Source organism: Musca domestica, unplaced genomic scaffold (assembly GCF_030504385.1).
Source record: "Musca domestica strain aabys unplaced genomic scaffold, Musca_domestica.polishedcontigs.V.1.1 14, whole genome shotgun sequence".
NCBI lineage: Eukaryota > Metazoa > Arthropoda > Insecta > Diptera > Muscidae > Musca > Musca domestica.
In genome coordinates this window covers 2,111,968-2,138,125 of record NW_026712192.1, presented here as the reverse complement: position 1 = coordinate 2,138,125, position 26,158 = coordinate 2,111,968, and the positions used below count along the sequence as shown (strand labels likewise).

At 34.8% G+C, this 26,158-nt stretch overlaps 1 protein-coding gene across 1 annotated transcript; it reads right to left on the bottom strand.

The window, feature by feature from the left end:
* Positions 1-26,158, bottom strand: LOC131801039 (sex peptide receptor-like). The gene is made up of 3 exons (XM_059119000.1): positions 26,117-26,158; positions 25,007-25,068; positions 1-721 (listed from the first exon to the last, which is right to left on the bottom strand). Exons 1-3 carry the CDS (start codon positions 26,156-26,158, stop codon positions 1-3), a joined length of 825 nt encoding a protein of 274 aa, XP_058974983.1.

Sequence of the window (26,158 nt, the reverse complement as noted above, 5' to 3'; positions counted from 1 at the left end):
CTAGATGACCGTTTCATTGGTATTGGTGCAGGTGCGTGGTCCATTGACAATGGAGTAGCGCGAATGCGGCTCCACCATACGCCCCAGGAAAATCTCCTTGAATGTTTCACGAAATTGCCTCGACATGCCGCAATAAATGCCGAAATTAATCGGATAGCTTACAACCAAAAAGAAATTGGTGAAAGTAATAAAAATATTGGCTATCTCATAGTCCAGAAAATTATTTGTCAGCGACGAAACAATGTGCATGGCTGTGACCACAGCTATGGGGATTTCGACGATTAGGAACACAGTGACGACGACAATTAACATTAGGGTGGTACAGTTGCTTTCGCGCAGTTTCTTACACTCCTTTTTGCGATTTTCACTTATCAGTAATTTTCTTCGCTCCTGGGCTTTGCGCATTGCCCGAAATAGTAGGATGTTGAGGGTGACTAGTATTATACAGGGCAACAAATGGACGAACAGCACCCGAAAGAGAAAGAAGAATGTGTAATAGAGATCTTCACCCACAAACTCTTGCACCCAACGGGCATTGTCGACATGACACACCTCCACCATTTGGCCGTTCCACTCAATTGTCAGCGCCTGATAGCTGCGATCAAATATTCGCGTACTTTGATGTAGAAAGGCAGCTAATGTTATGTAAATGGTGCAGCGTTTCACGCGCGGCATTGTACACCATGTCCGGGCCATGGGAGCGTGACACACATAAATGTATCTGGAATAAGAGGAACATAAAAAACAAACGGGCAATTAATAAAGTGCGGAAAATGAATTTATACTAATTTAAATAAATAAATAGAAGTAGCAGAACTTTAGTTTGTCGATCCAGTAAAAATACAGATCCGGAACATTTAATAATAAATTAAAAAAAATATTTTTAAAATTTAACAAAAAAAACCACAATTATAGTAACATTTAAAAACCATCTCCATATCTCAATTCCAGGTACAAAGAGAGAGCTCAATTTCAAATTTGAGCATTCCAGCCCCATTCCTTTCACCTAATGCCAAATTTAATACCATTTAATACTTTCCGTACAATTATAGTACACATTTCCGAAATCACCACCATATACTAACAACACCACAAACAGTGACATACACAAAAAAATTCAGGATTTCAGCACTATTCCTTCACCCAATGCCAACATTTAGTCCGAATTAGTACTTTTCGTATAATTGTAGTACACATTTTCAAAATCACATTCATATCTCAATTAGGGATACAAACAGAGACCTTAATATAACATTTGAAGATTTCAGTCCTATCCCTTCGCTCAATACAAAATTTAGTACGATTAATTACTTTTCGTACAAATATAGGACGTATCTTCAAACCAGCGCCTATTCTAAAATACAGATACCGTCTGTGATCCAAATATTAAATTTCAGAATTTTATCTCTATCCCTTCACCCAATACCAAATTTAGTACCACATAGTACTTTCTAAACAATTATAGTAAACTTTTCCAAAAATATAACCATAACCTAACCACAGACACTAACAGTGACATCCATATCAAATTTGAGGATTCCAGCCTTATCCATTCACCCAATACCAAATGTTGTACTATTTAGTACTTATCGTACAAATATTGGCCGTATTTTCATACCACCGTCTCATACACAAAACTTTTTTTCTCTGCCCCTTCTTCCAATACCAAATTGGGTACTTCTTAGTACTTTACGTACAATTATAGTACACATTGTTGAAACCACTTCCAAGTGTCCATTCTACACATGAATGGCGAACTTAATATAACGTTTCAGATTTCAATCGCTATCTGTCCACCCAATACAAAACTATACCAAAACAAATAAGCAAAGGCTACAGTCGAGCGGTGCCGACCGTTGAATACCCTACAACACTATAATAAACGATACAGTTTATATAGGCGAGACACTCGAAAGAATTGCACAAGATATTGTGACAAATAATAAAAGAAAACCATCAGGTTTCGTTCTCTAATTTTCGAAAAATAGCAACTTAAACTAATTTGCTCATTTCACAATTTATTGGTAGATGTTGCACGTAAATGGTCTTCATAGATCTGGAACCAATATTTTCCAAAGACCCATAAACTCTCAGAAGTGGCAAAAGATTAACATTTATGATTGGTTTTTGACTAAAACGCATCTATATGAGATACAGATATTTGACTATATTCTTCAACGAAATCAGCGTTAACGAAATAGTCAGAAGTGCGTCTTTCCTGTATTTGTGAATTCCCCAAAAAGTCACTGGAATGGACATTTTCGTATTTTGTCTACAAAAGTTGGCAAACTATTTCACACATTGAATATTTTTCGATGGCCATCCAAAACTGCTTGGCTTTTGCAATGTCCGGTAACCCCCATTCAAATGTGCGTGAGGATCGGGCGATAATTACGACCTGCTGACAATTTTGCAGTTTTTTGGTCCATTTCAACCCCTAAATATATGGCGATCATCTCCAAAAAGAGTTGGCATCTATTCTGACCCTCATCTTATCCCCATGCAAAATTTCGTAAGTATCGGGCCATAAATGCGATCTGTATATGATATCCTGATATCCTAACTACTTAGTTTTGTTAGCTGTAGAAATATTACCAAATGTTTAATTCAAAATGAAAATATGCCAAAAATATTACAAAATTGTAAAAATATGAGAAAATGTTACAAAATCAATATTTTCATCGTTAGAGAGATATTTTTATGCGATTTTTTTAGACGTTTCTTCTTTCCATTCTGAATTAATGAGAACTGTCGAAATCAGTTCAGCCGTTCTCGACATATAAGAGATCTTTCAAGCATATCTTCTTTGATAGACATATATATCTCACATATTTTGCTATATATCCGATTTTTTGGATGTTAACATCAATTTAAAGATCAGAAGTAACCTTGTCATGGTTTTGTGATTTCGCCGGGATTTAAAATATTCACGGTTTAATGAAAAATTTTGAATTTTTTCAACACAAAAGATATGGTCTATTTTACCTGCAAAATATTATCCGATGACCACCCAAATTGGTAGGGTTCTTCCCCGCTCTAAACTCTAGCTACATGCGAAATTCCGCGATTGGTCTATATTTGCGACCTGTATAGCTACTGCAAAATCCGAAATTTTTTCAGTATTTGGTCCATTTTAACCCCTAAAAATTTGGCGATCATCTCCAAAAGAAATAGGCTTCTATTCTGACCCTAACCCCACCTTCGTGAAAAATTTCGTTAGCGACCTGTAGCGTGATTACAAATTAACATGGACAGACGGAGAGACGGACGGACGGACATACATACCTAGATCAACTCAGCTCGTCGAGCTAGGAAGATCCATATATACTTTCCTATGTGGGAAACCAAAATTTCGAGGTGTTACATAAATTCTGGCCTAATCAAACTTATAATACCCTCAACACATAGTGTTGTAGGGTATAAAAAATAGTTATATTTAGTACTTTTCGTGCACTTGTACTTTTCGTGCACTTCCGTGCGCATTTCCAAAACCACCTCATATATATCAAACTTAGTTTCGAACCCTGATTCGCATACCAAAGTTTTTAGCTCTATCCGTTCATGTAATACCAAATTGTACCATTTTAGAAGTTTGGTACCACTTTAGAATTTTTCAAAAACTCTTTGGTACATCTATCCTGCACTGCATCAGCGACTCTCATTCTGAATTTCAGAGTTCTTGCTCATTCCATTGGTCCAACATAAAGTATTACATTTTTAGTAATTTTCGTACCATATTAGTATGAATTTCCAAAAACACACCGAAAAGCCCGGTAAGCGTGTGACAACGTACCAAGACTTACCCTCGCGCAAAATTTCAAGTTTTTAGCTACAGCCATAAAGTTTTTAGCTACAGTCATTCATTTCACTACTCTTTGTGGGGGAGGTACTAGTCGGCGTGGGCCGATATCTATCATCTTAATAGCAGATCTTGTGAAATTTGAAGATAATCGTTTTTTTATGATTGTTTTGTTTATTCAGAATTTTAACCCCTTTTTGAGAGAGGTACCAGAAGAAGTGGTCCGATATATTCCATCTTCACACCAAATCTTGTGTTGATAGAAATGTGGCGAGTTTGAAATAAATCGGATGTTCTTTTTGCGTTTTATGAGCATCATGGCTATTCAAAATGTTGACGCATTGTGGGAAAGGTAGCTAAAGTAGTTGTCTGCTCTATCCGTTCTGCATGCCAGATCTTGTGTTGGTAAAAAATATTGAAATGTGCTAAAATTTGAAGGCAACGGAACTCTTATTTGATAAATTATAACAATTATAATTATTCTAAATTTTGTCATTTGTGTGGGAGGTACTGCATGGAGTGAACCGATATTCTCCATTTTCATACCTGACCTTGCACTGATGTAAATATTTATTTCTCTTTCTATGAGGTAAAATATCTTCTTTAAATATCTTGGCCTTTGGTGGAGAGGAGTGGACCGTTATTGCCCATCTCCGTACTCCCTCTAAGTTTGATAGTAATATTACGTTGTACCTAGTTTGGACCACATCGGACAATTTCTTCAATAGTTATCGTGTCCTCTAGGTAGACAGACAGAAGATCGGATCTTTGGTTAACTAAAAATGTCCTGAAACGAATTTTGTCCAAAGAGACCTGGGGTCTAAATCCATTGTTTCGATGAGGCACGTTTTGGTCATAACAAATGATATATACACTCTGTAGCCATATGGTTGGGAGTTTAGTCAAATGATATATACTCTCTGTAGTTTAAGTGCCACCTTTAGAAGCCTCTACAATATTCAAACAAATTTCTAAAATTCTGTAAAAATCTTCTTTAAAATGTCTCTAATATTGTTAAAAAAATCCACATTTAAATACTTCTAAAATTCTTAAGATATTCACTTCTAACTACCTATAAAATTCATAAAAAATTCCTAGAAAATCGCTAAAATTCTTAAAAAAATTCTCTAAAATTCCTAGAAAATCGCTAGTATTTTTAGAATAACACCGTTTGAATGCCTCTAAAATTCCTAAAAAATCTCTAAAATTCTCAAAAATACACGTTAAATGCCCCTAAAATTCTTCAAAACTCCTCTTAAAATGCCCCCAAATTCTGTAAAATTCGACTTTTAAATGCCTTTAAAGTTCTTCAAAAATCCACGTAAAATGCCCTTAAAATTTTGTAAAAATCGACTTTTAAATGCCTCTAAAGTTCTTCAAAAATCCACGTTTGAATGCCTTTTTTAAATTCTTTTAAAAAAATCCAATTTTAAATGTCTCTAAAATTATTAGAAAATCTCTAAAATTCTTTAAAAAAAATCCACGGTTAAAAGTCTCTAAAGTTATTAGAAAATCTTTCAAATTCTTTAAAAAATTCACCTTTAAATACTTCTAAAATTCTTAAGAAATTCACTTCTAACTGCCTCTAAAATTCTTAAAAAATTCTGTAGTTTAAGTGCCACCTTTAAATGCCTCTACAATTTTCAAACAAATTTCTAAAATTCTGTAAAAATCTTCTTTAAAATGCCTCTTAAATTCTTAGAAAATCTCTAAAATTCTTAAAAAAAAATTCACTTTTAAATACTTCTAAAATTCTTAAGAAATTCACTTCTAACTGCCCATAAAATTCTTAAAAAATTCATAGAAAACCGCTAAAATTCTTAAAAAAAAACTCTAAAATACCAAGAAAATCGCTGGTATTCTTAGAAAAACAAATTCTAAAATTCCTAAAAATCTTTAAAATTCTCAAAAATCCATGTTAAATGCCTCTAAAATTCTTCAAAAATTCACTTTAAATGCCCAAAGAGTCTCTAAAATCCTCGTTTAAATCCCTATAATATACTTAAAAAAATCACTAAAATTCTCTAAAAAATTCAAATCAAAATTTTTTAGCAAATCTCTAAAATTCTTCAAAAAAAAACTAATTTTGAAGGCCTCCATATTCGTTAATATAATGACATTTAAAGACCTAATATCGTCAATCAATCTCTCTGAACAGACTTAAAAAACGTCCCTAGTTTAATAAACTCTACTGACTAAGGTCCAGTAAAATGTGCCGAGTATTCAAAATATAAATTAACCAAATACAGATAATACTTCCTAGGGCACACACACACATACATATATGTGCCATGGCCTATTAACGAATGGACAGGAACACGTAGACCTTTTAACAGTGCCCATGCTCTCTGAAGCATTTACATCCATGTATTCCCTCAGGTTGCTGTTTTTGTGCTGAGTAGTCCAGTTTTCGGTGTACGTGTTGAAATCATTGATTCAGGGCAGCGGGCCTGCAACGATGAAGTTAATATGATTATGAAAATCTAACGGGGTGGGGGAGGTATAAAAAAAAGTAAGGAACATAAAAGCTACTTGCTACTGCTTCTACGGGTGATGGTAATGTATTGAAACAGCTCGAGTTGACCTAATTTATTTCGATTTCGTAGTCGATGGGCGAACGTTGCATATTGAAATTGGCCTCTTATAATGCTATTATTGATATTGAATAAGAAATCAAAATCAATTTGCCACCGAACACGACCTGATGGCCAGAATATATGTATGTATGAGTGCGTGGTTTTATCTTAAGTAGTGTTTGTGCGTGTGGTCTCCGAAAAGGTCTTCAAAGTTGCCACAAATGATTATGGAAATAATAAGATTTTTTTTGTGTCCATCTTTTATTCTGCACCACTTCTAGGACCTCACTTATAAGTTAATAAAGAATGTCAATTTTTATTTTGAGTGTGAAATCATCATTTAAGATTTTCTTTTATACAATTTTGGCAACAAATAACGGAAGAGACGTGTCACGTACTGTTTTTTTTTTTGCCGTGACAAGAGTTTGCCTTGAATACGGAACAAAGAGAACATTTTTTATTTGTCAACGATGTAATGGAAATGTTTGCTAAAAGCAATAATATATTACGTGTCAGGGAAATGAGAGTGCCCATAATTTGATATCAACTTTGAGTGGGTTTTTGTTAGGCATGACTGTGCCCACACAAAGTGTGAAAATACTTTGCCGTTGGTCGGTTTTAAATGCTTTTAGCTTTGGACCAACTTATAACTGGCTACATGTTCCAAAATATATCTTAAATTTTTTTTACTTTCTTCATTTCGATTTTTTTATAGAGAATATCTGAAATCGGACATTATCTTTACAGGGGACATCAAAATGCGGACCACTTTTTTTATACCCTCCACCTTGGAAAGGAGGGTATATTAACTTTGTCATTCCGTTTGTAACATCGTCGTAGACCCCATAAAGTGAATATATTCATAATCAGCATAAAATTCTAAGTCGATTTAACGATGTCCGTTCTTCTGTCTGTCCGTCTGCCTGTCTGTTGAAATCACGATACAGCCCACATTATTTGACGTAGAGCGCCAAAATTTAGTGGAGCAATTTGTATTGTGTCTAGGATGGTTGGTATTGAAAATAATATCCTCGTTTAAATCCCTATAATATACTTAAAAAAATCACTAAAATTCTCTAAAAAATTCAAATCAAAATTTTTTAGCAAATCTCTAAAATTCTTCAAAAAAAAACTAATTTTGAAGGCCTCCATATTCGTTAATATAATGACATTTAAAGACCTAATATCGTCAATCAATCTCTCTGAACAGACTTAAAAAACGTCCCTAGTTTAATAAACTCTACTGACTAAGGTCCAGTAAAATGTGCCGAGTATTCAAAATATAAATTAACCAAATACAGATAATACTTCCTAGGGCACACACACACATACATATATGTGCCATGGCCTATTAACGAATGGACAGGAACACGTAGACCTTTTAACAGTGCCCATGCTCTCTGAAGCATTTACATCCATGTATTCCCTCAGGTTGCTGTTTTTGTGCTGAGTAGTCCAGTTTTCGGTGTACGTGTTGAAATCATTGATTCAGGGCAGCGGGCCTGCAACGATGAAGTTAATATGATTATGAAAATCTAACGGGGTGGGGGAGGTATAAAAAAAAGTAAGGAACATAAAAGCTACTTGCTACTGCTTCTACGGGTGATGGTAATGTATTGAAACAGCTCGAGTTGACCTAATTTATTTCGATTTCGTAGTCGATGGGCGAACGTTGCATATTGAAATTGGCCTCTTATAATGCTATTATTGATATTGAATAAGAAATCAAAATCAATTTGCCACCGAACACGACCTGATGGCCAGAATATATGTATGTATGAGTGCGTGGTTTTATCTTAAGTAGTGTTTGTGCGTGTGGTCTCCGAAAAGGTCTTCAAAGTTGCCACAAATGATTATGGAAATAATAAGATTTTTTTTGTGTCCATCTTTTATTCTGCACCACTTCTAGGACCTCACTTATAAGTTAATAAAGAATGTCAATTTTTATTTTGAGTGTGAAATCATCATTTAAGATTTTCTTTTATACAATTTTGGCAACAAATAACGGAAGAGACGTGTCACGTACTGTTTTTTTTTTTTGCCGTGACAAGAGTTTGCCTTGAATACGGAACAAAGAGAACATTTTTTATTTGTCAACGATGTAATGGAAATGTTTGCTAAAAGCAATAATATATTACGTGTCAGGGAAATGAGAGTGCCCATAATTTGATATCAACTTTGAGTGGGTTTTTGTTAGGCATGACTGTGCCCACACAAAGTGTGAAAATACTTTGCCGTTGGTCGGTTTTAAATGCTTTTAGCTTTGGACCAACTTATAACTGGCTACATGTTCCAAAATATATCTTAAATTTTTTTTACTTTCTTCATTTCGATTTTTTTATAGAGAATATCTGAAATCGGACATTATCTTTACAGGGGACATCAAAATGCGGACCACTTTTTTTATACCCTCCACCTTGGAAAGGAGGGTATATTAACTTTGTCATTCCGTTTGTAACATCGTCGTAGACCCCATAAAGTGAATATATTCATAATCAGCATAAAATTCTAAGTCGATTTAACGATGTCCGTTCTTCTGTCTGTCCGTCTGCCTGTCTGTTGAAATCACGATACAGCCCACATTATTTGACGTAGAGCGCCAAAATTTAGTGGAGCAATTTGTATTGTGTCTAGGATGGTTGGTATTGAAAATGAGGTATATCGGTCCACGTTTTGGTATAGTCCCCATATAACGGTACCTTCCGATATTCGGTATTTTGATGATTAATGCCACATTTTTTCACGGCTTTGTCTGAAAATTGGTATTTGTAGGTCATAACGGGTCCCAGTTCGTGTGACGAAACATTGCTATATAGGTCCACGCTTTGGAATAGTCCCCATATAAAGGTACCTCCCAATATTCGGTATTTTGATTATTTCTCAAAATTGGTATTTGTTGGTCACAATGGGTTCCAGCTCCGGTGGCGAAACATTGCATGTATGGGTCCACGATTTGGTATAGCCCCCATATAACGGTACCTCCCGATATTCGGTATTTTGATAATATTTGGCACATTTTTTCACGAATTTTTCTGAAAATTGGTAGTTGCGGGTCATAATGGGTTCTAGCTCCTTTGGCGAAACACTGTATGTATAGGTCCACGTATGCTGTAAGTTGACTTACTCAATGAGAACTCTGAATACCAATTAATAACCAGTTTCATTAACAAATTTCGTCAAACTTCTAAAAATACCTGGGCCTGCATTTTTAAAACTAAATAAATAACAAGTTAAGTTATGTATACCCTAAGTCTATACATATCTATTCATAAGTCTGCGATAAATATTGTGACGTGTCAGGGTTAGACTACATCGACTACTCCATCCGCTTTATATGATATATGTGTAGGTGCACAACTTGTTTAGTTTGATAAAATGTTTAGTCAAAAATCATGCCTTGTAGTAAATTTTCAGATTTTCAAGGTTCTGTATATTATTCAAAAATTTCAAGGAAATCTGAACTAGCACTGATATAATATTACAACGTTGCCGATTTGGACTATGTCGATTACTTCCTTCATTTTTGAAATTTTTATAATTTTTGGAAAATGTTGGAATATGCGTGAGGTGCCAGATATAGAGGAGCAAGATATTCCACGTCATCTAATACTGATAAAAATAGAAAATAAGAGATGTACATATTCGAACGATATATCCATCTTCACACCAAATTTTGCATTAGAAAAATATTGAAATATATATGGAATTTGAAGAGAAACAGAAGCTCATTTCACATTTTATTAAAAATTTTGACTCGTTTGGGAGAGGTATAAAGGAGTGGACCGATATATCCCATCTTCACACCAGATTTTGTGTTAATAATATGTAGAAAAGCTGTAAAATTGGCGGGCCGCACTTTAAGTACCATATATCATTTGGAAATTTCCAAAAAAAAAAAAAAATAAAATCCATTAAAATTCTGTTAAAATCTTAAATATACTGAATGTAGACATTATATACATATACGACGACGTGGCCCAGCACAGGCAACTTTTGTGATATGCCATTACAACATTCAAATGCGAAAAAAGTCATCAAAATACCGAATAAAGGGAGGCACCGTTATATGGGGGCTATACGAAGACTTGGACCTGTTAAGACAATTTTCTATCTTAGGATGTAGTGTCCATTACCAACTTCAAGTACTAAATTTGAAACAATTTCGTTGAATAATGTCGCTGCATTCATCAAAATACCGGTAGCTGCCGTTTTATAGGGGGGCTATACGAAGGCGTGGACATGCATGGAAAATTTTCTGTTATAGGCTGTAGTATCCATTACGAACTTCAAATAACAAATTTTGGGGGGTCTAAAATGTATATATCGAGGTGTTACCAACGGAATGACAAATTTAATATACACTACATACTATGGTGGACTCTTATTTTGACCTTTTGTGGGAGAGGTACTTGATGGGGTGAACCGATATTGCCCATTTTCGCATTTAACTTAGCACTGATACAAATATTAGGATTTAAAAAAAATTATTTTCTATGAAAATGTTGAGAAAGAGTGGACCGATATTGCCCACCTCCGAACTCCATCTAAGTGTTATAATAATGTTACGATGTACCAAGTTTGGATCAAATCGGATACTCCCTTCGAGAGTTATCGTGCACCAGTCAGTCAGACCGACAGACAGATGGACGGACGGTCGGACACCCTTAAATCGACTCAAATCCAACGGATCCTGAAAAGGATTTGGTCCAAAGAGACCTTGGGTATCAAATGACATATACCCTTTAAGGCTGAGGGTATAAAAATTATACCTTGCGGAAATGGGTAGAAGTGCTGGATGCTCAGTTCGGAATAGAATTGTGAAATACCAACAAAGAGTAGAAACATCGAATTAATAATTCTAAACATAACAATGTTTATATATTCTTGATCAGCGTAAAATTCTATCCGTCCGTCAGTCTGTCCGTATGTCCGTCTGTCAGCAGGCAGGTCAAGTTCGAATAGTCCCCACACAACGGAACCCCCCGATATTCGGTATTTTGATGATTTTAGCCACATATCCCAAAGGATTTGTCTGAAGGGAGTTCTTTCTAAGTACTTTACCCCCTGTAAGATTATTGTCTATAAATGTCCACGATATCGTATATCCTATATATCGATCTTAGCTACATTATTCACTGAAACTGTCTAGAAATGCACGATATCGTATAGCCCACATACAACGATATTCGATATTTTGGCAATTTTAGGTTGTAATCACGCTAGAGTCAAAACGAAAAAAAATTGCCCCGATCAGTCTGTGGTCTGCAGGCAGGTCAAGTTCAAAGATTGGTTATACCGGTCCACGATATCTTATAGCCCCCATACAACGGTACTTATATAGGCCCCATATATCAGTATGTCCCTACATTCGGTATTTTAAAGATTTTAGCGACATTATTCACCGGAATTGTTTAAAACTTGGTTTTTGAAGTTCGTAATGCATACTACAGTCTGAGACAGAAGATTGTCTATGCAGGTCTAAGTCTTCGTATAGCCCCGATATAACGGTACCTCCCGATATTCGGTATTTTGATGATTTTAGCGACATTATTTACCGGAATTGTTTCAAAGTGGGTTTTTGAAGTTCGGAATGGATATTACAGCCTGTGACAGAAGATTGTCTATGCAGGTCTTCGTATAGTCCTGATATAGCGGTACCTCCCTATATCCCGTATATTGACGATTTTAACTACATTATTCACCGGATTATTTTTATACCCTACACCACAAGGTGGTCAGGGTATTATGTCTTTGTGCATTTGTTTGTAACAGGCAAAAGGAAACGAGATAGACCCATAGTTCCTCTTGATGATCTACATGGAATCACATTCTGAGTCGATTTATGCATATCCGTCCGTCCGTCCGTCCGTCTGTCCGCCAGTCCATGTATTTGTGTAAACAAAGTACAGTTCGCATTTATTGCCCTATCCAGATGAAATTTTGCAAAAAATCATTTGTTTGACCCAAGGACGAACCCTATTGAAATTAGAGATAATCGGTCAAAATTTAGATATAGCTCCCATATATATCTTCGTCCGATTTGCCTTTTATTGTGCACCAAACATGTAATATCAGTCCGAATAGTATGGAATTTTGCACGTACAATCAGATTGGACCTGAAAATAAGTATGCCAAATTTCATCGAAATCGGTGTCCTCGGCAGCCATAATATGCACTCTATAACAACAATATTTGGGAAAATATATCAAATACAGCTCAGAAACACATTTGCTAAATTTTATCGAGATCGGTTCAGATTTGGATATAGCTCCCATATATAAAGTCGTCCGATTTACATTTTATTGTGCACCAAACATCTAATATTTGCCCAAATTGGATGAAATTTGGCACTTACGACCGAATCGAGTTAAGAAGCTAGTATGTCAAATTTGGTGAAGATCGGTTCAGATATAGCTATAGCTCCCATATATACTGTTCATCCGATTTGTCATATTTGTTACCTACAGCCGTAATATGCACTCCGTAACAACGATATTCAGGGAAATATATCAAATACAGCTCAGAAAAATATTGGCCGAATTGTATTGAGATCGTTTCCGATTTGGATATAGCTGCCATATATATTTGTATCCGATTTCAAATTAATTGTGCACCAAATGGGCAATACAAATCTGAATTTAAAAGATACAAAAGCTTCGGCATATTTAGTCCTTTGAACTTTAAATTATAATGATAATCATGGCGTGTATGATTGAATTCACCCATAAAAACTTTTAATTGTTATGCGCAGCTCTACTAAATTAGCAAAGCGGTGTAGGGGATCATAAAGTCGGCCCCGCCCGACTTTAAGACTCTATTTACAGGTTTTCAATTTGAATATTGTAATGGCTTATGACAGAAGTTACCTATGCAGGTCCACTTCTTCTTATACTTAACGGTTATTCTCACCAAATGGTGGAGGGTATTCAAGCTTTTTTACTTGTTTAAATAAGCTTTTTGTACTCTTTGTCTCAACCCACTCAATTGCCACTAAATATAACCCAGCAGGAGGCGGAAAACGTGTCGTCAAAATATACCCTCCCATTACAAAGGGAATTAATATTTTCCCCTTTTGATGCCCCAGGAGCCACTTCTTATGAATTCCATCGTTAAACTGATTTTTTTTATTCAATATTTTATTTGCATGCTCATATTTATTCATTAAATAATCCTATTTTCTCTGAACAGAACAAACAAAAAACTGATTGAGTTATAAACAAAGGACATTAAATAAATAATGGCCTTAGGTGTCGGCAATATAAACGAGATTTTCATTTATATCAATTGTGTGTGTGTCTGTGAAAAGTTTTTCGACAAAGTGTCGGTCCTAATTTATTAATCGATTGCCATTATGATTGACATTGCAATAAATCACCATTTCATGTCCAATGATTAGGTTATGGCTTTTACGTGGTGGTCATTTGCCACACGCAAAACTCAATATTGATGGGTGATTATCTGGTCGATTGCTCGAGCCGGCCGAAAAAAAAGAGGCGCGGTGTGTTGGGGGAAAAATTGGTGGCTAAAAGTCTTAAATATTAATTAAAATGTTTTAATAGCCGAACAAAAGATAATCTTTGCACAAAGTGAGGAGACGGGGGTAAAAGCAGGACAAAAATCATTTATTTTTTCAATAATTACAGTAAAGCCTCGAAAGATTACACTGTGCAACATAAAAAAAATAGTAAGCAAAGCTCAGCGGTCGGGTGGGCCGACTTTATGATACTCTACACCACTATGCCCATTTAGTAGAGCTCTTGTAAAAGAAAGGTTTATATTGGGCATTTCTGAGCTCCATGAGATATCTGACACAAAATATGATTATGGATGAATGCATATTCCGAAAGTTGGAGATTTAAACACCAAATCGGATGAAACATATATATGGGAGCAAATATGAAATTCTTGCTTCGATGGTAAATTTGGTTAAAGCGCGAAAATCCATTTGGACTAATATTAGCAATTTGGTGCACAATAAACCTAAAATCGGACGAAGATATATAGGGGAGCTATATCTAAATCTGAACCGATCTTGATAAAATTTGAATCATGTATTGCTGCGCTGAATCTAATATCTGGTACCAAATATCATTTTTATGGGGTGTATATTACGAATGTAAGGAACTTAAAAACCAAAATCGGATGAAACATATATATGGGAGTTATAGCTATATCAGAAGCTATTTTCACCAAATTTTAAGAAATAACTTCTTGAATGAATTTGCTTGGAAGTGAAACATTTCACTCACTTTGGGCTGAAATTATCCATTCAGTGGACAAGAAAACTAAAATCGGACGAAGATATATAGGGGAGCCATATCTAAATCTGAACCGTTTTGATAAAATTTGAATCAGCTGAATTGCTGGGCATTGCTGGGCTGAATCTAATGTCTGGTACTAAATATCATTTTTGTGGGATGTATATTACGAATGTGAGGGATTTAAACACCAATTCGGATGAAACATATATATGTGAGCTATAGCTATATCTGAACCGAATTCCACCAAATTTGAAGCACATGCTTGCTTGTAGGCTGAATTTGGTCGGTTGTAGCAATGGGTGAAAATCGGTCCAAATTTAGATATAGCTCCTATATATATATATATATATATATATATATATATATATATATATATATATATATATATATATATATATATATATATATATATATATATATATATATATATAGGAGCTATATCTAAATTTGGACCGATTTTCACCAATTTCAATAGGGCTCGCCCTTGAGCCAAACACATGTTATTTAGAAAATGTCATCTCAATGGAATAATAAATGCGATAGACAGACAGATAGACGGACGGACGGACGGACGGACGGACGGACGGACGGACATCCAGGAATTCATATATTATTCCATTGTATAGCCAAAAAATATTAACATAAATGTTTTTAAGAAAAATGGAAATATTTCCCAATTCTGTGTAATTTTTTCTACGGACTTTTTTGGAGTTGACGCGTGAAAGTAACATAAAATATGAATTTAGGCAGATGGTGTCAAAAGAAAAAATATTTGACACAAAATCTCATGTCCTCCTTCTAAAATGATGCTTTATAGGGGAAGTAAGGCTTTAACCCTAAATGACTTTAAACATTTATAAATTCCTGGCATTTAGGTAAGATTTAGACTTTTGGCATCTTCAAGAATCTAGGGTAGTATTTTATCACAGATAATTTTGTGAAATAATTGGACTGGCTATGATCTCGTTTAAAGGGAGATTTTAACCATATTTTCAAAAAGGGGTCTATTGGGACGCTTGAGGATTGAAATTAAATTTTCGACCAAGATAACCCTGGATTTTTTTGTCTTCAATATTAACGGAGACACTATATGCCTAAAATCAACGGATACCAAGGAATATTAATCCGAAAATTCCAAAAAGTGTTGAAGAGGGGGGAACCTTCTCCTTCTGTAAAGCGATGTTAACTATAAAACCAGTAAAGAAGTCCTAAAGTCGGGCGGGGCCGACTTTATGATACCCTACACCTCTTTGCTAATTTAGTAGAGCTACGCAAACAATTAAAAGTTTTTAAGGGAGAATTCAATCATACACGCTATGATTATAATTATAATTTAAAGTTCAAAGGACTAATTATGCCGAAGCATTTGTATCTTTTAAATTCGGACTTATATTGCCCATTTGGTGCACAATTAATTTGAAATCGGATAAAAATATATATTTGAGCTATATCCAAATCGGAACCGATCTCTATAAAATTTAGCAAATGTATTTCTGAGCTGTATTTGATATATTTCCCTGAATATCGTTGTTACGAAGTGCATATTACGGCTGTGGGTAACAAATATGACAAATCGGATGAACAGTATATATGGGAACTATAGCTATATCTGAACCGATCTTCACCAAATTTGACATACTAGCTTCTAGACTCAATTCGGTCGTAAGTTTGGTGCACAATCCAAGGTAAATCGGACGAAGTTATATATGGGAGCTATATCCAAATCTGATACGATCTCGATAAAATTTAGCAAATTTATTTCTGAGCTGTATTTGATATATTTCCCCAAATATTGTTGTTACAGAGTGCATATTACGGCTGCGGAGGACAAAAATAACAAATCTGATGAACAATATATATGGGAGCTATAGCTATATCTGAACCGATTTCGATCAAATTTGGCATACTTATTTTCGGGTCCAATCTGATCGTACGTGCAAAATTCCATACTATTCAGACTGATATTACACGTTTGGTGCACAATAAAAGGCAAATCGGACAAAGATATATATGGGAGTTATATCTAAATTTTGACCGATTATCTCCAATTTCAATAGGGTTCGTCCTTGGGGTAAACAAATGATTTGTGCAAAATTTCATCTGGATAGGGCTATAAATGCGAACTGTACTTTGTTTTCAAAAATACATGGACAGAAGGACGGACAGACGGACGGACATGCATAAATCGACTCAGAATGTGATTCTATGCAGATCATCAAAAGGAAATATGTGTTTATCTCGTTTCCTTTTTCCTGTTACAAACAAATGCACAAAGACATAATACCCTGACCGCCTTGTGGTGTAGGGTATAAACACCGGTACACGTGCCAACATTCATTATCTGCTGTAATTATTTTCTGTGTTGCACAGTGTTATTATCAACCGGCATTAATCCTTTAAAGGATACCAAAAGGAGTTTTTACAGGAGGAGAAATAGAGAGGCACATTGAAGGAGCTTCTAAAGGTATGCTAACAGTAGTCCGTATTGATAGCCTTGCTTTGCTCAAGGACGTCTCCTTTGCAGTCTCTGTAAAAATGTTAGGTGAGTTTAAGATAAGGAATCCAAAGATTATCCTCCTGAATGAACATCTATATTTCCCCATACTTGTGCACTCACCTTCGTGTTCAATCCAACCTTTGCTCTCAATCTAATTCAATCTTGTACTTCATTCAATATTTAAAACCCCATTTGAGCAGCACTCTAAAATAATGCACTTTTTACCAAAACAACAACAATAACAACAAAACGTCGAACAATGGCAAATCCCCTTGATGATAACTTAATTTTCCTGCAGTCATGGCGGGCAAAAAAGGCATGGTTCACTTTACAAACGGATGTCGAACATTATTGTTTTGCTTTATTTGTCGATGTTATTGTTTGAAAATCCTTAGAAAAACTTTGTACTTATGCTTTGAAGCATAGAAACGGACATAACGCCTCGCTTCAATATTTGCTACAATGGAGCGTTTCTTCCGTTTGCCCTTCTTTTAGTAACTTTTTGCTGCATCACTAACTTTTTAGGTTTACCTTGCAGACCACACACACACACACAAAAAAATGAACACTTTACTTCTTGAATTTCATTTTGAATAATTGCAACTCTTATAAAATTTCATTGAAGAGTTCGATTGTCTTCAATTTTCACACATCGCAATAATTGTATAAACCCAAATATAGTGCCAAGATGGAATACATTCGTCCACTCCTTCTGGTACATCCCCCACAAAAGGTCGAAATTTTCACAAAAAAATTATATATTTTCTGCAAAGAAAGAGAAGCAATAATCCGATTTTGCTCCAACTTTACAAATCCTAATGTTTGCGTCTGTTCTAGGTCAGGTGCAAAATGAATAATCTATCCACTCCATCCACACTCCATCAAGTCCTTCTGGTACCTCCCCCCTAAGGGTCAAATTTTTGAATAACCAAAACATTTATAAAATCCGAAATAAGCGTCAGGTTCTCTTTATATTTCACATATCCCATTATTTTCACTAACAAAAGATCTGTTGTGAAGATGAGATATATCGGTCCACTTTTTCATAAATTGGATATAAATGTTCGATTTTCTTGTAATATTGCCCATACCAATATTTTTATACTAGATACTAGATGAAGCATAAAAATAGAATGCTTCAATCGACTATATCTGGTAGCCCACGATTTTCTAAAAATTATCATATATGTCATGTAAAGTGACGGAAGTTACCAAAATAGTCCAATCCTGAAACGTCGCAATATTTATATCATATTTATTTAGGTCCGATACGAAATGGCCAATATTGGTCCATTCTTTCGGAACGTACTCCACAAGAGGTTAAACATTTGAATAATCGTAACAGAAGTCAAAATATGTTTACGTAATCGTACATTGGCTGAGGGTATACATCTGTCGGCAAAACTGACTGATACTTTTTAACTTGTTTTTTAACAGATATCAGGTTTACTGTGCACATTTGGGCAATTCTGTCCGGATTCAGTCTAGACGCATCAGGTTTAGAGTCCACCAAGTGGTTAATATCAGCCCAAATTGACTGAATTTTGGCAATTCCAACTGAATTCAGCCCAGAAACAAGTTTCCCAAACTTGGTGAAAATCGGTTCAAATATAGCTACAGCTCTCATATATATGTTTTATCCGATTTGGTTTTAAAGTCCCCTACAAACGTACTATGCACTCCACGACAATAATATTTCATACCGGGCATAAGATGCAGCTCAAAAATACCTCTGCCAAATTTTATCGAGATCGGTTCAGATTTTTATATACCTTCGGTATACATCTGCGTCCGATTATACGGTTATTTCTAACCAAACATGTAATATTAGCCCAAATTGGATAGATTTTTTCATATTTAACCGAATTTTTCCACTTTGCGAAACTCGGTCCGGTATATCTATTACTCCAATAAATATTTTTTTTAATAAAATCATACACTAATTAGGACTGTTATTTGGTACTAGAGGTACAAAACCGTCTATGATTTTTTTTTTTGAAAATCGATTCACAGTTGGATATATTTCCCAAATTGTGACAACTCTAAAGCCATGTACGCATTCAAATAAGGTTCTCTTCAACAATTTTTTTAAAAAATTCCATTTCATATTTCTTGGAATCCTTACATTTTCTGAAATATTGCTGCTGAAAATGCGAAGAATATTTTGGTCGTAAACAAAAGGGGAGTTTTTGGCCCTTTTTATACCCTACACCACAAAGTGGTCAGGGTATTATGTCTTTGTGCATTTGTTTGTAACAGCCAAAAGGAAACGAGATAGACCCATAGTTCCTTTGGATGATCTGCATAGAATCACATTCTGAGTCGATTTATGCATGTCCGTCTGTCCGTATGTCAATGTATTTTTGTAAACAAAGTACAGTTCGCATTTATTGTTCTATCCAGATGAAATTTTGCACAAATCATTTGTTTGGCCCAAGGACGAAACCTATTGAAATTGGAGATAATCGTTCAAAATTCAGATATAGCTCCCATATATATCTTCGTCCGATTTGCTTTTTATTGTGCACCAAACGTGTAATATCAGCCCGAATAGTATGGAATTTTGCACGTACGATCAGATTTGACCTGAAAATAAGTATGCCAAATTTGATCGAAATCGGTTTAGATATAGCTTTAGCTCCCATATATATTGTTCATCCGATTTGTTATTTTTGTCCTCCGCGGCCATAATATGCACTCTGTACCAACAATATTTTGGGAAATATATCAAATACAGCTCAGAAATACATTAGCTAAATTTTATCGAGACCGGTTCAGATTTGGATATAGCTCCCATATATAACTTCGTCTGATTTGCCTTTGATTGTGCACCAAACGTCTAATATTTGTCCAAATTGGATGAAATTTGACACTTACGACCGATTTGAGTCTAGAAGCTAGTATGACAAATTGAGTGATGATCGGTTTAGATATAGCTATGGCTCCCATATATACTCTTCATCCGATTTGTTTTATTTGTTACCCACAGCCGTAATATGCACTCCGTAACAACGATATTCAGGGAAATATATCAAATACAGCTCAGAAATATCTTTGCCAAATTTTATCGAGATTCTTTCAGATTTGGATATAGCTCTCATATATATCTTTATCCGATTTCAAATTAATTGTGCACCAAATGGGCAATACAATTCAGAATTTAAAAGATACAAATGCTTCGGCATATTTAGTCTTTGAACTTTAAATTATAATTATAATCATAGCGTGTATGATTGAATTCTCCCATAAAAACTTTTAATTGTTATGTGGATCTCTACTTAATTAGCAAAGTGGTGTAGGGTATCATAAAGTCGGCCCCGCCCGACTTGATGACTTTTTTTACTGGTTTTAATATGAATTCCTGGCGTTGAAGTAAGATTTAGACTCTTGTTATTATCTAGGACCTACTAAAGAATTTTATGACAGATAATTTGACTATTTTGAGTATCTAAAAAAGGTCCAAAAAGACCATTCTGTTGACTCACTTGAAGGTTTTTAATTTACACTACAATATTCCTCGTATTTTTATCTGCATATTGCCGAAGGAATTATATACCTAAAATGCACGGATTCCGAGGAAATTTTCCAAAAGTGTGTATGTGGAGAAACTTGTCCTTGTTGGTTGCTTTTCGATGGGAACTTTTAAAACTCCGATACACGTGCCTTCTTCTTTAGCCCTTCTTTCATAATATGCTGGATTTTCTCCGTTATTATTGAAAGAATTTAATTTTGTCGCACAGTGAAATTGAAGACTTACAAATTATATTCAAAATACGTTGAGTGAGTTTGTGGAAAAAAAATCTCCAAAAAGCATCATTTAAGATGAAATATGTCAAAGACAAAAATATTCTTCATCAAATTTTACTATAATCCACCACTGTATATCTAAAAAAAGTTGCATCAATGTTCCCAAAAATTAAAAATAGTCCCTTATTCTTTTGGTCAATTTTTCATCGGACTTTTTTCGAATTGACACCAGTTTCATTTTAGGCAGAATATGTCAAAGGAAGAAATATTCTGCACAAAATTTCACTATGAATCTCAGAATAAATCATATATCTAGGTACAATAGGTTTTATGAAAACTATATTCATAATATGCTGGATTTTCCCCGAAACTATTGTAAACAAGTAAGCAAAGGATATAATAGTGCGGGGCCGACCATGTGATACCCTACAACACTACAATATGTTAGAAACCCTCTTATGTCCAAATCCATTTTGGAAGATTTGAAATTATGTCACGGAGCACTGCACAGATATTACCCTTAGCATTTTGTCCAAGGACATTTGCCCAATACTTACGCACTCCGTCGTGCTGTTAGTTGTTGTGGTCCATTTTACGGCTAAATATAATACAATGGTCATCCAAAATGTTAGAATTCTTCCCTGTCCTTCTCAGTCGTGTCGATAGGCTTCAATTGTGTGATCAGGAATTTTTTTCTGTTTTTGGTTCATTTGAACCTCTAAATATTTTGCGATCATCTCCAAAAGCAAGAGGCCCCTCTGTATCTCCAAATTCATACTCATCTATATGATTTGCTTGTCTACGATATTTGGCTATATTCAAGAGCAGATGTTCTCCTTTTGTGTATATTTTGGATTTCGCCTGAAGTTATTTTTAACGTTTCGGTGGAATTGAGATGTTGGTATTTTTTTCACACGAAAGCTCCGCTGCCATAAACTCAAACTTCATGCGAGATTTCGTGTCCTTTCTAATTGTGACTTTTATAACGGTTGCGAAATCAGGAACATTTCTAGAGGTTGGTCAATTTCAAAGCCTAAATATATTGTGGACATCGTTCAAAACAATAGACCTAGCCCTTCTGAGCCCAACCTTACCCTTGTGAAAAATTTCGTGAGGATCGGACCATAATTGCAATCTGTATATAATAACCCCAACTTGTATTGTAAGGTGAACAAATATTACAAAATGTATATTTCAATATTATACGTCAAATTAAAAAAATCGCATGCGATAAAAAATATGAAAAAATAAAAATATGTCACAAAATACTAAAAGTCTATTTTAACGTCATTATTCACAACTTTTTATGCGATTTTTTATACCCCCAGCCATATGGCTACAGAGGGCATATATCATTTAATTCGGTCAAAACGTACCTAGTCGAAATAACGGGTTCAGACCCTAGGTCTCTGTGGACCAAATCCGTTTCAGGACATTTGGAGTCGATCTAGCGATGTCCGTCCGTCCGTCTGTCTGTCTGTCTGGCTGGTGCCCACGATAACTCTCGAAGGGAGTACCCGATTTGGTCCAAACTTTGTACATCGTAATATTTTTGTCAAACTTAGATCGAGTTCGGAGATGGGCAATAACAGTCCACTCCTTCTGGTACATCCCCCACAAAAGGTCGAAATATTCAAAAAATATATTTTCTGCACAGAAAGAGAAATGATGATCTGATTTTGCTCCAAGTATGCAAATCCTAATATTTTTGTCTGTGCTAGGTCAAGTACGAAAATGTACAATATTGGTCCACTCTATCATGTACCCCCCCCACAAAGGGTCAAAATTTTGAATAATAACAACTCTTATAAAATGTGAAATAAGAGTCCGATTGTCTTCAAATTTCACACATCCCAATAATTTTATTAGCGTAATATCTGGTGCGAAGGTGGAATACACCGGTCCACTCCTTCTGGTACCTCCCCCACAAAAGGTCGAAATTTTCAAAAAAAAAAAATATATATATATATCTTCTGCACAGAAAGAGAAAGGATGATCCGATTTTGCCCCATCTTTACAAATCCTAATATTTGTAACAGCGCAAGGTCAGGTGCAAAAATGGACAATATCGGACCACTCCATCAAGTACCTCCCCAACAAAAGGTCGAAATTTGCAAAAAATATATTTTCTGCACAGAAAGGGAAAGGATGATCCGATTTTGCTCCAACTTTTCGAATCCTAATATTTGCGTAGGTGCTAGGTCAGGTGCGAAAATGGACTATATCAGTCCACTCTATCAAGTACCTCCACCACAAAAGGGTCAAAATTTTGAATAATTATAACTCTTATAAAATGTGATGTAAGGAACCAAACGTCTTAAAATTTTACACACCAATATTTCTATAAACCTAAGATCTGGTGTTAACATGGAATATATCGGTCCACTCCTTCTGGTACCTCCCCCACAAAATGTCGACATTTTGAATACCCATGTGGCTCATAAACGCCAAATTAACATCCCATTCCATTTAGACTTGGAACATCTGAATATTTCTATCAACAAAAGATCTGCTATAAAGATGGTATAGATCGAACCATTTCTTCTAGTATCTCCCCCATACATAAGTTTCAAGATTTAAAAAAAAAAACGCTCAAATAAAACGAAATAAGCATCCAACTCTCTGCAAATTTCAAACATATAAAAATTTTTGCTAACACAAGATTTGTATATATCTTCGAACCCCTTCTGGCACCTCACCCACATAGTGTCACAACTTTCAATAATTTTATCTGTTTTTATGATTTCGCATAAAATGCGAAATGGACAATATTGACCCATTCCTTCGGAACCTGCTGCATAGAGGGTCAAACGTTTGAATAATCGTAATACTAGCCAAAACATATTTAAATAATCTAACGTAGGCTGAGGGTATATATCTGTCGGTAATACCGACTGATACTTTTTAACTTGTTAGATGTTATTTTTATATGCCAAAAGGGCATTCTGATTGTTGAGATATAAGTATAACATAACTATAACTAGCTAACATCCCCTTCCTTTGTATATACATTGTATATATATTTCGCTACACATATCCGATATTTTTGCTACCGGTCAGAATTGACCTGTTCGTCTATTTGTGATTTCGCCGGGATTAAAATTATTCGCGGTTTCATGGAAAATTTGGCTTTTATTTAACACAAATGTTATGGTCTATTTCACCCACTAAATATTAGCCGATGACCATCAAAATTGGAAGGCTTCTGCCCAGCCCTAAGCTCTAGCCTCATGCTAACTTCCGCTTCGATTGGTCTATAAATGTGACCTGTAGAGCAACTGCAAAATCAGGAAAATTTTTCAGTTTTTGGTCCATTTCCCCCTAAGTATTATGCGATCATTTTCAATTTCGTGATGATCGGGCCATAATTTCGACCTGTAGCGTGATTACAAGTTAACATGGACAGACGGACGGACATACATAACTAGATCGACTCAGCTCAGCGAGATAGGAAGATCCATATGTACTTTCATATGTGGGAAACCAATGTTTTGAGGTGTGACATAATTTTTGGCCCAATAAATTCAAATTTTATAAAAATTGAATTTTGTCGCACAGTGAAATTCAAATTTTACGAATTATATTCAAGATCCTCGATTTGCTCTTCCCTACGCCATTATTCCCCATTAAAGCTCTTATATATGAATATGAAGAAATTTTCTATAATTATGAACTTTAAATAGCATATTTAAAAATAATTACCAAAAAGTAAAGTCGCAACTAATGAGTTCCGAGTAGACTTTATTTTAATTATAATAGTTTGCTGTTGTTCGATAGTGCTCGACCCCATGCAAGTTTATTATCATCGTGTTCCTTTGCCGAAAGCACAAAATAATTTCATATTTTAAGATCCTTTGTAAATAATTTTCCAGCAGGATTTTGTTTTTAAACTTTGGTTGCCCTTGGCAATGACTGACATTTGGCGGTGCTTGTACTTTAATAATCTGCACATTTTCTTTTTTTTTTTTTTTTGTTGCTTGACCTTGCAGTTTATGTTTTGTACTATTTTTTTGAAAAACGACAACAAGGATAATCACCTCCTTTTTTAAAAACACCCCAGGTGGACAGAATTACACATTTATTGTCCTTATATGCTGATGATGATGATGATGAAAAGTTTACCTACCTTTGTACGGCCAAAGCCAGTGTCAGCCAAATTGAAGCTGTGTGACACATTGCTGGCATTATCTGAAAGAGAAAAAGAAAGAGAAAACAACAATTTCAGAATGAAAGGAAACCAAAACAAAATGCAAGAAAAAGAAAATCTTAACAAATGTGTATAATGGTCATCGCTTTTGTTTTCTTAAAGAATGGCAAGTACAAGTTACTATTTTTGAGAAAACAAAAGACCTGGGATAACAAGAGAGAGAAAATAATATGCAGATGCAGATTTGTTGCATATTTTATGCAACAATTGCAGGAGGGTTTTAATTATTTAAAGAAACAAAAGATAAGGGCTTTTGTTTGCTTGGCACAACATAAACACTTCTGCATAAACTTTTAACAAGAAAATACATTTGTTTACATATTAAATGCTATTATGTAATTGTATTTTTTTTTTTTGAACTGTTATTTATTTATCGCAATTTAATTTAAATGATAAACAAAACAAGTTAAGAAGCATCAGTCGGTTTTGCCGACAGATGTATACCTTAAGTCAATATTCGATTTTTTAAATATATTTTGATTTCTGCAATGATTAATCAAATTGTTGACCCTCTATGGAGTAGGTTCCGAAGGACTGGACCAATATTGTCCATTTCGTATCGGATCTAAATAAATATGATGTAAATGTTGAGACGTGCCAGGACTGGACTATACTTCCTTCACTTTATATGAGATATGTGATAATTTGTAGAAAATGTTACCAGATATAGTCTACCGAAGTATTCCATTTTTATACCCTTGTGGCGGCCGGAAAGTACTCAATAATAATTTACTTTAAAAATATTATTTTTATGTGATCAAGTCATCTTTGATTTTGTATTTTTCTTTTTTCGTCAAGTTAGCCTTGACTTTCAGTTTTTGTATTGGGTGACAACAAAATAATTTTTACTTTTTCGAGATAGTTCTTTTTTGTCTTTTGGAAATTAAACATTAAACTAAAAAATTAAATTGTTGTGGTTTTATTCATACCAACGCCCAACAAATTGGTGACCCCGGACAAAAAAATAAGAACAGCCAATTGAACGGAAATCAGACCTACTAATGTCAACCACCGCTACAAATTCTGGACCATCAATGGAAGTTTCGCGAGTAGCTGTGAAAGCTCCACCAT

Excerpts from the sequence above, each read along its gene's own strand:
- LOC131801039 (XM_059119000.1), bottom strand. The coding sequence starts at position 26,158 with ATGGTGGAGCTTTCACAGCTACTCGCGAAACTTCCATTGATG. Across the intron at positions 25,069-26,116 it reads TCGCGAAACTTCCATTGATG|ATAATGCCAGCAATGTGTCA; the intron begins GTCCAGAATTTG and ends TTTCTCTTTCAG. Across the intron at positions 722-25,006 it reads CTGGCTTTGGCCGTACAAAG|ATACATTTATGTGTGTCACG; the intron begins GTAGGTAAACTT and ends CTCTTATTCCAG.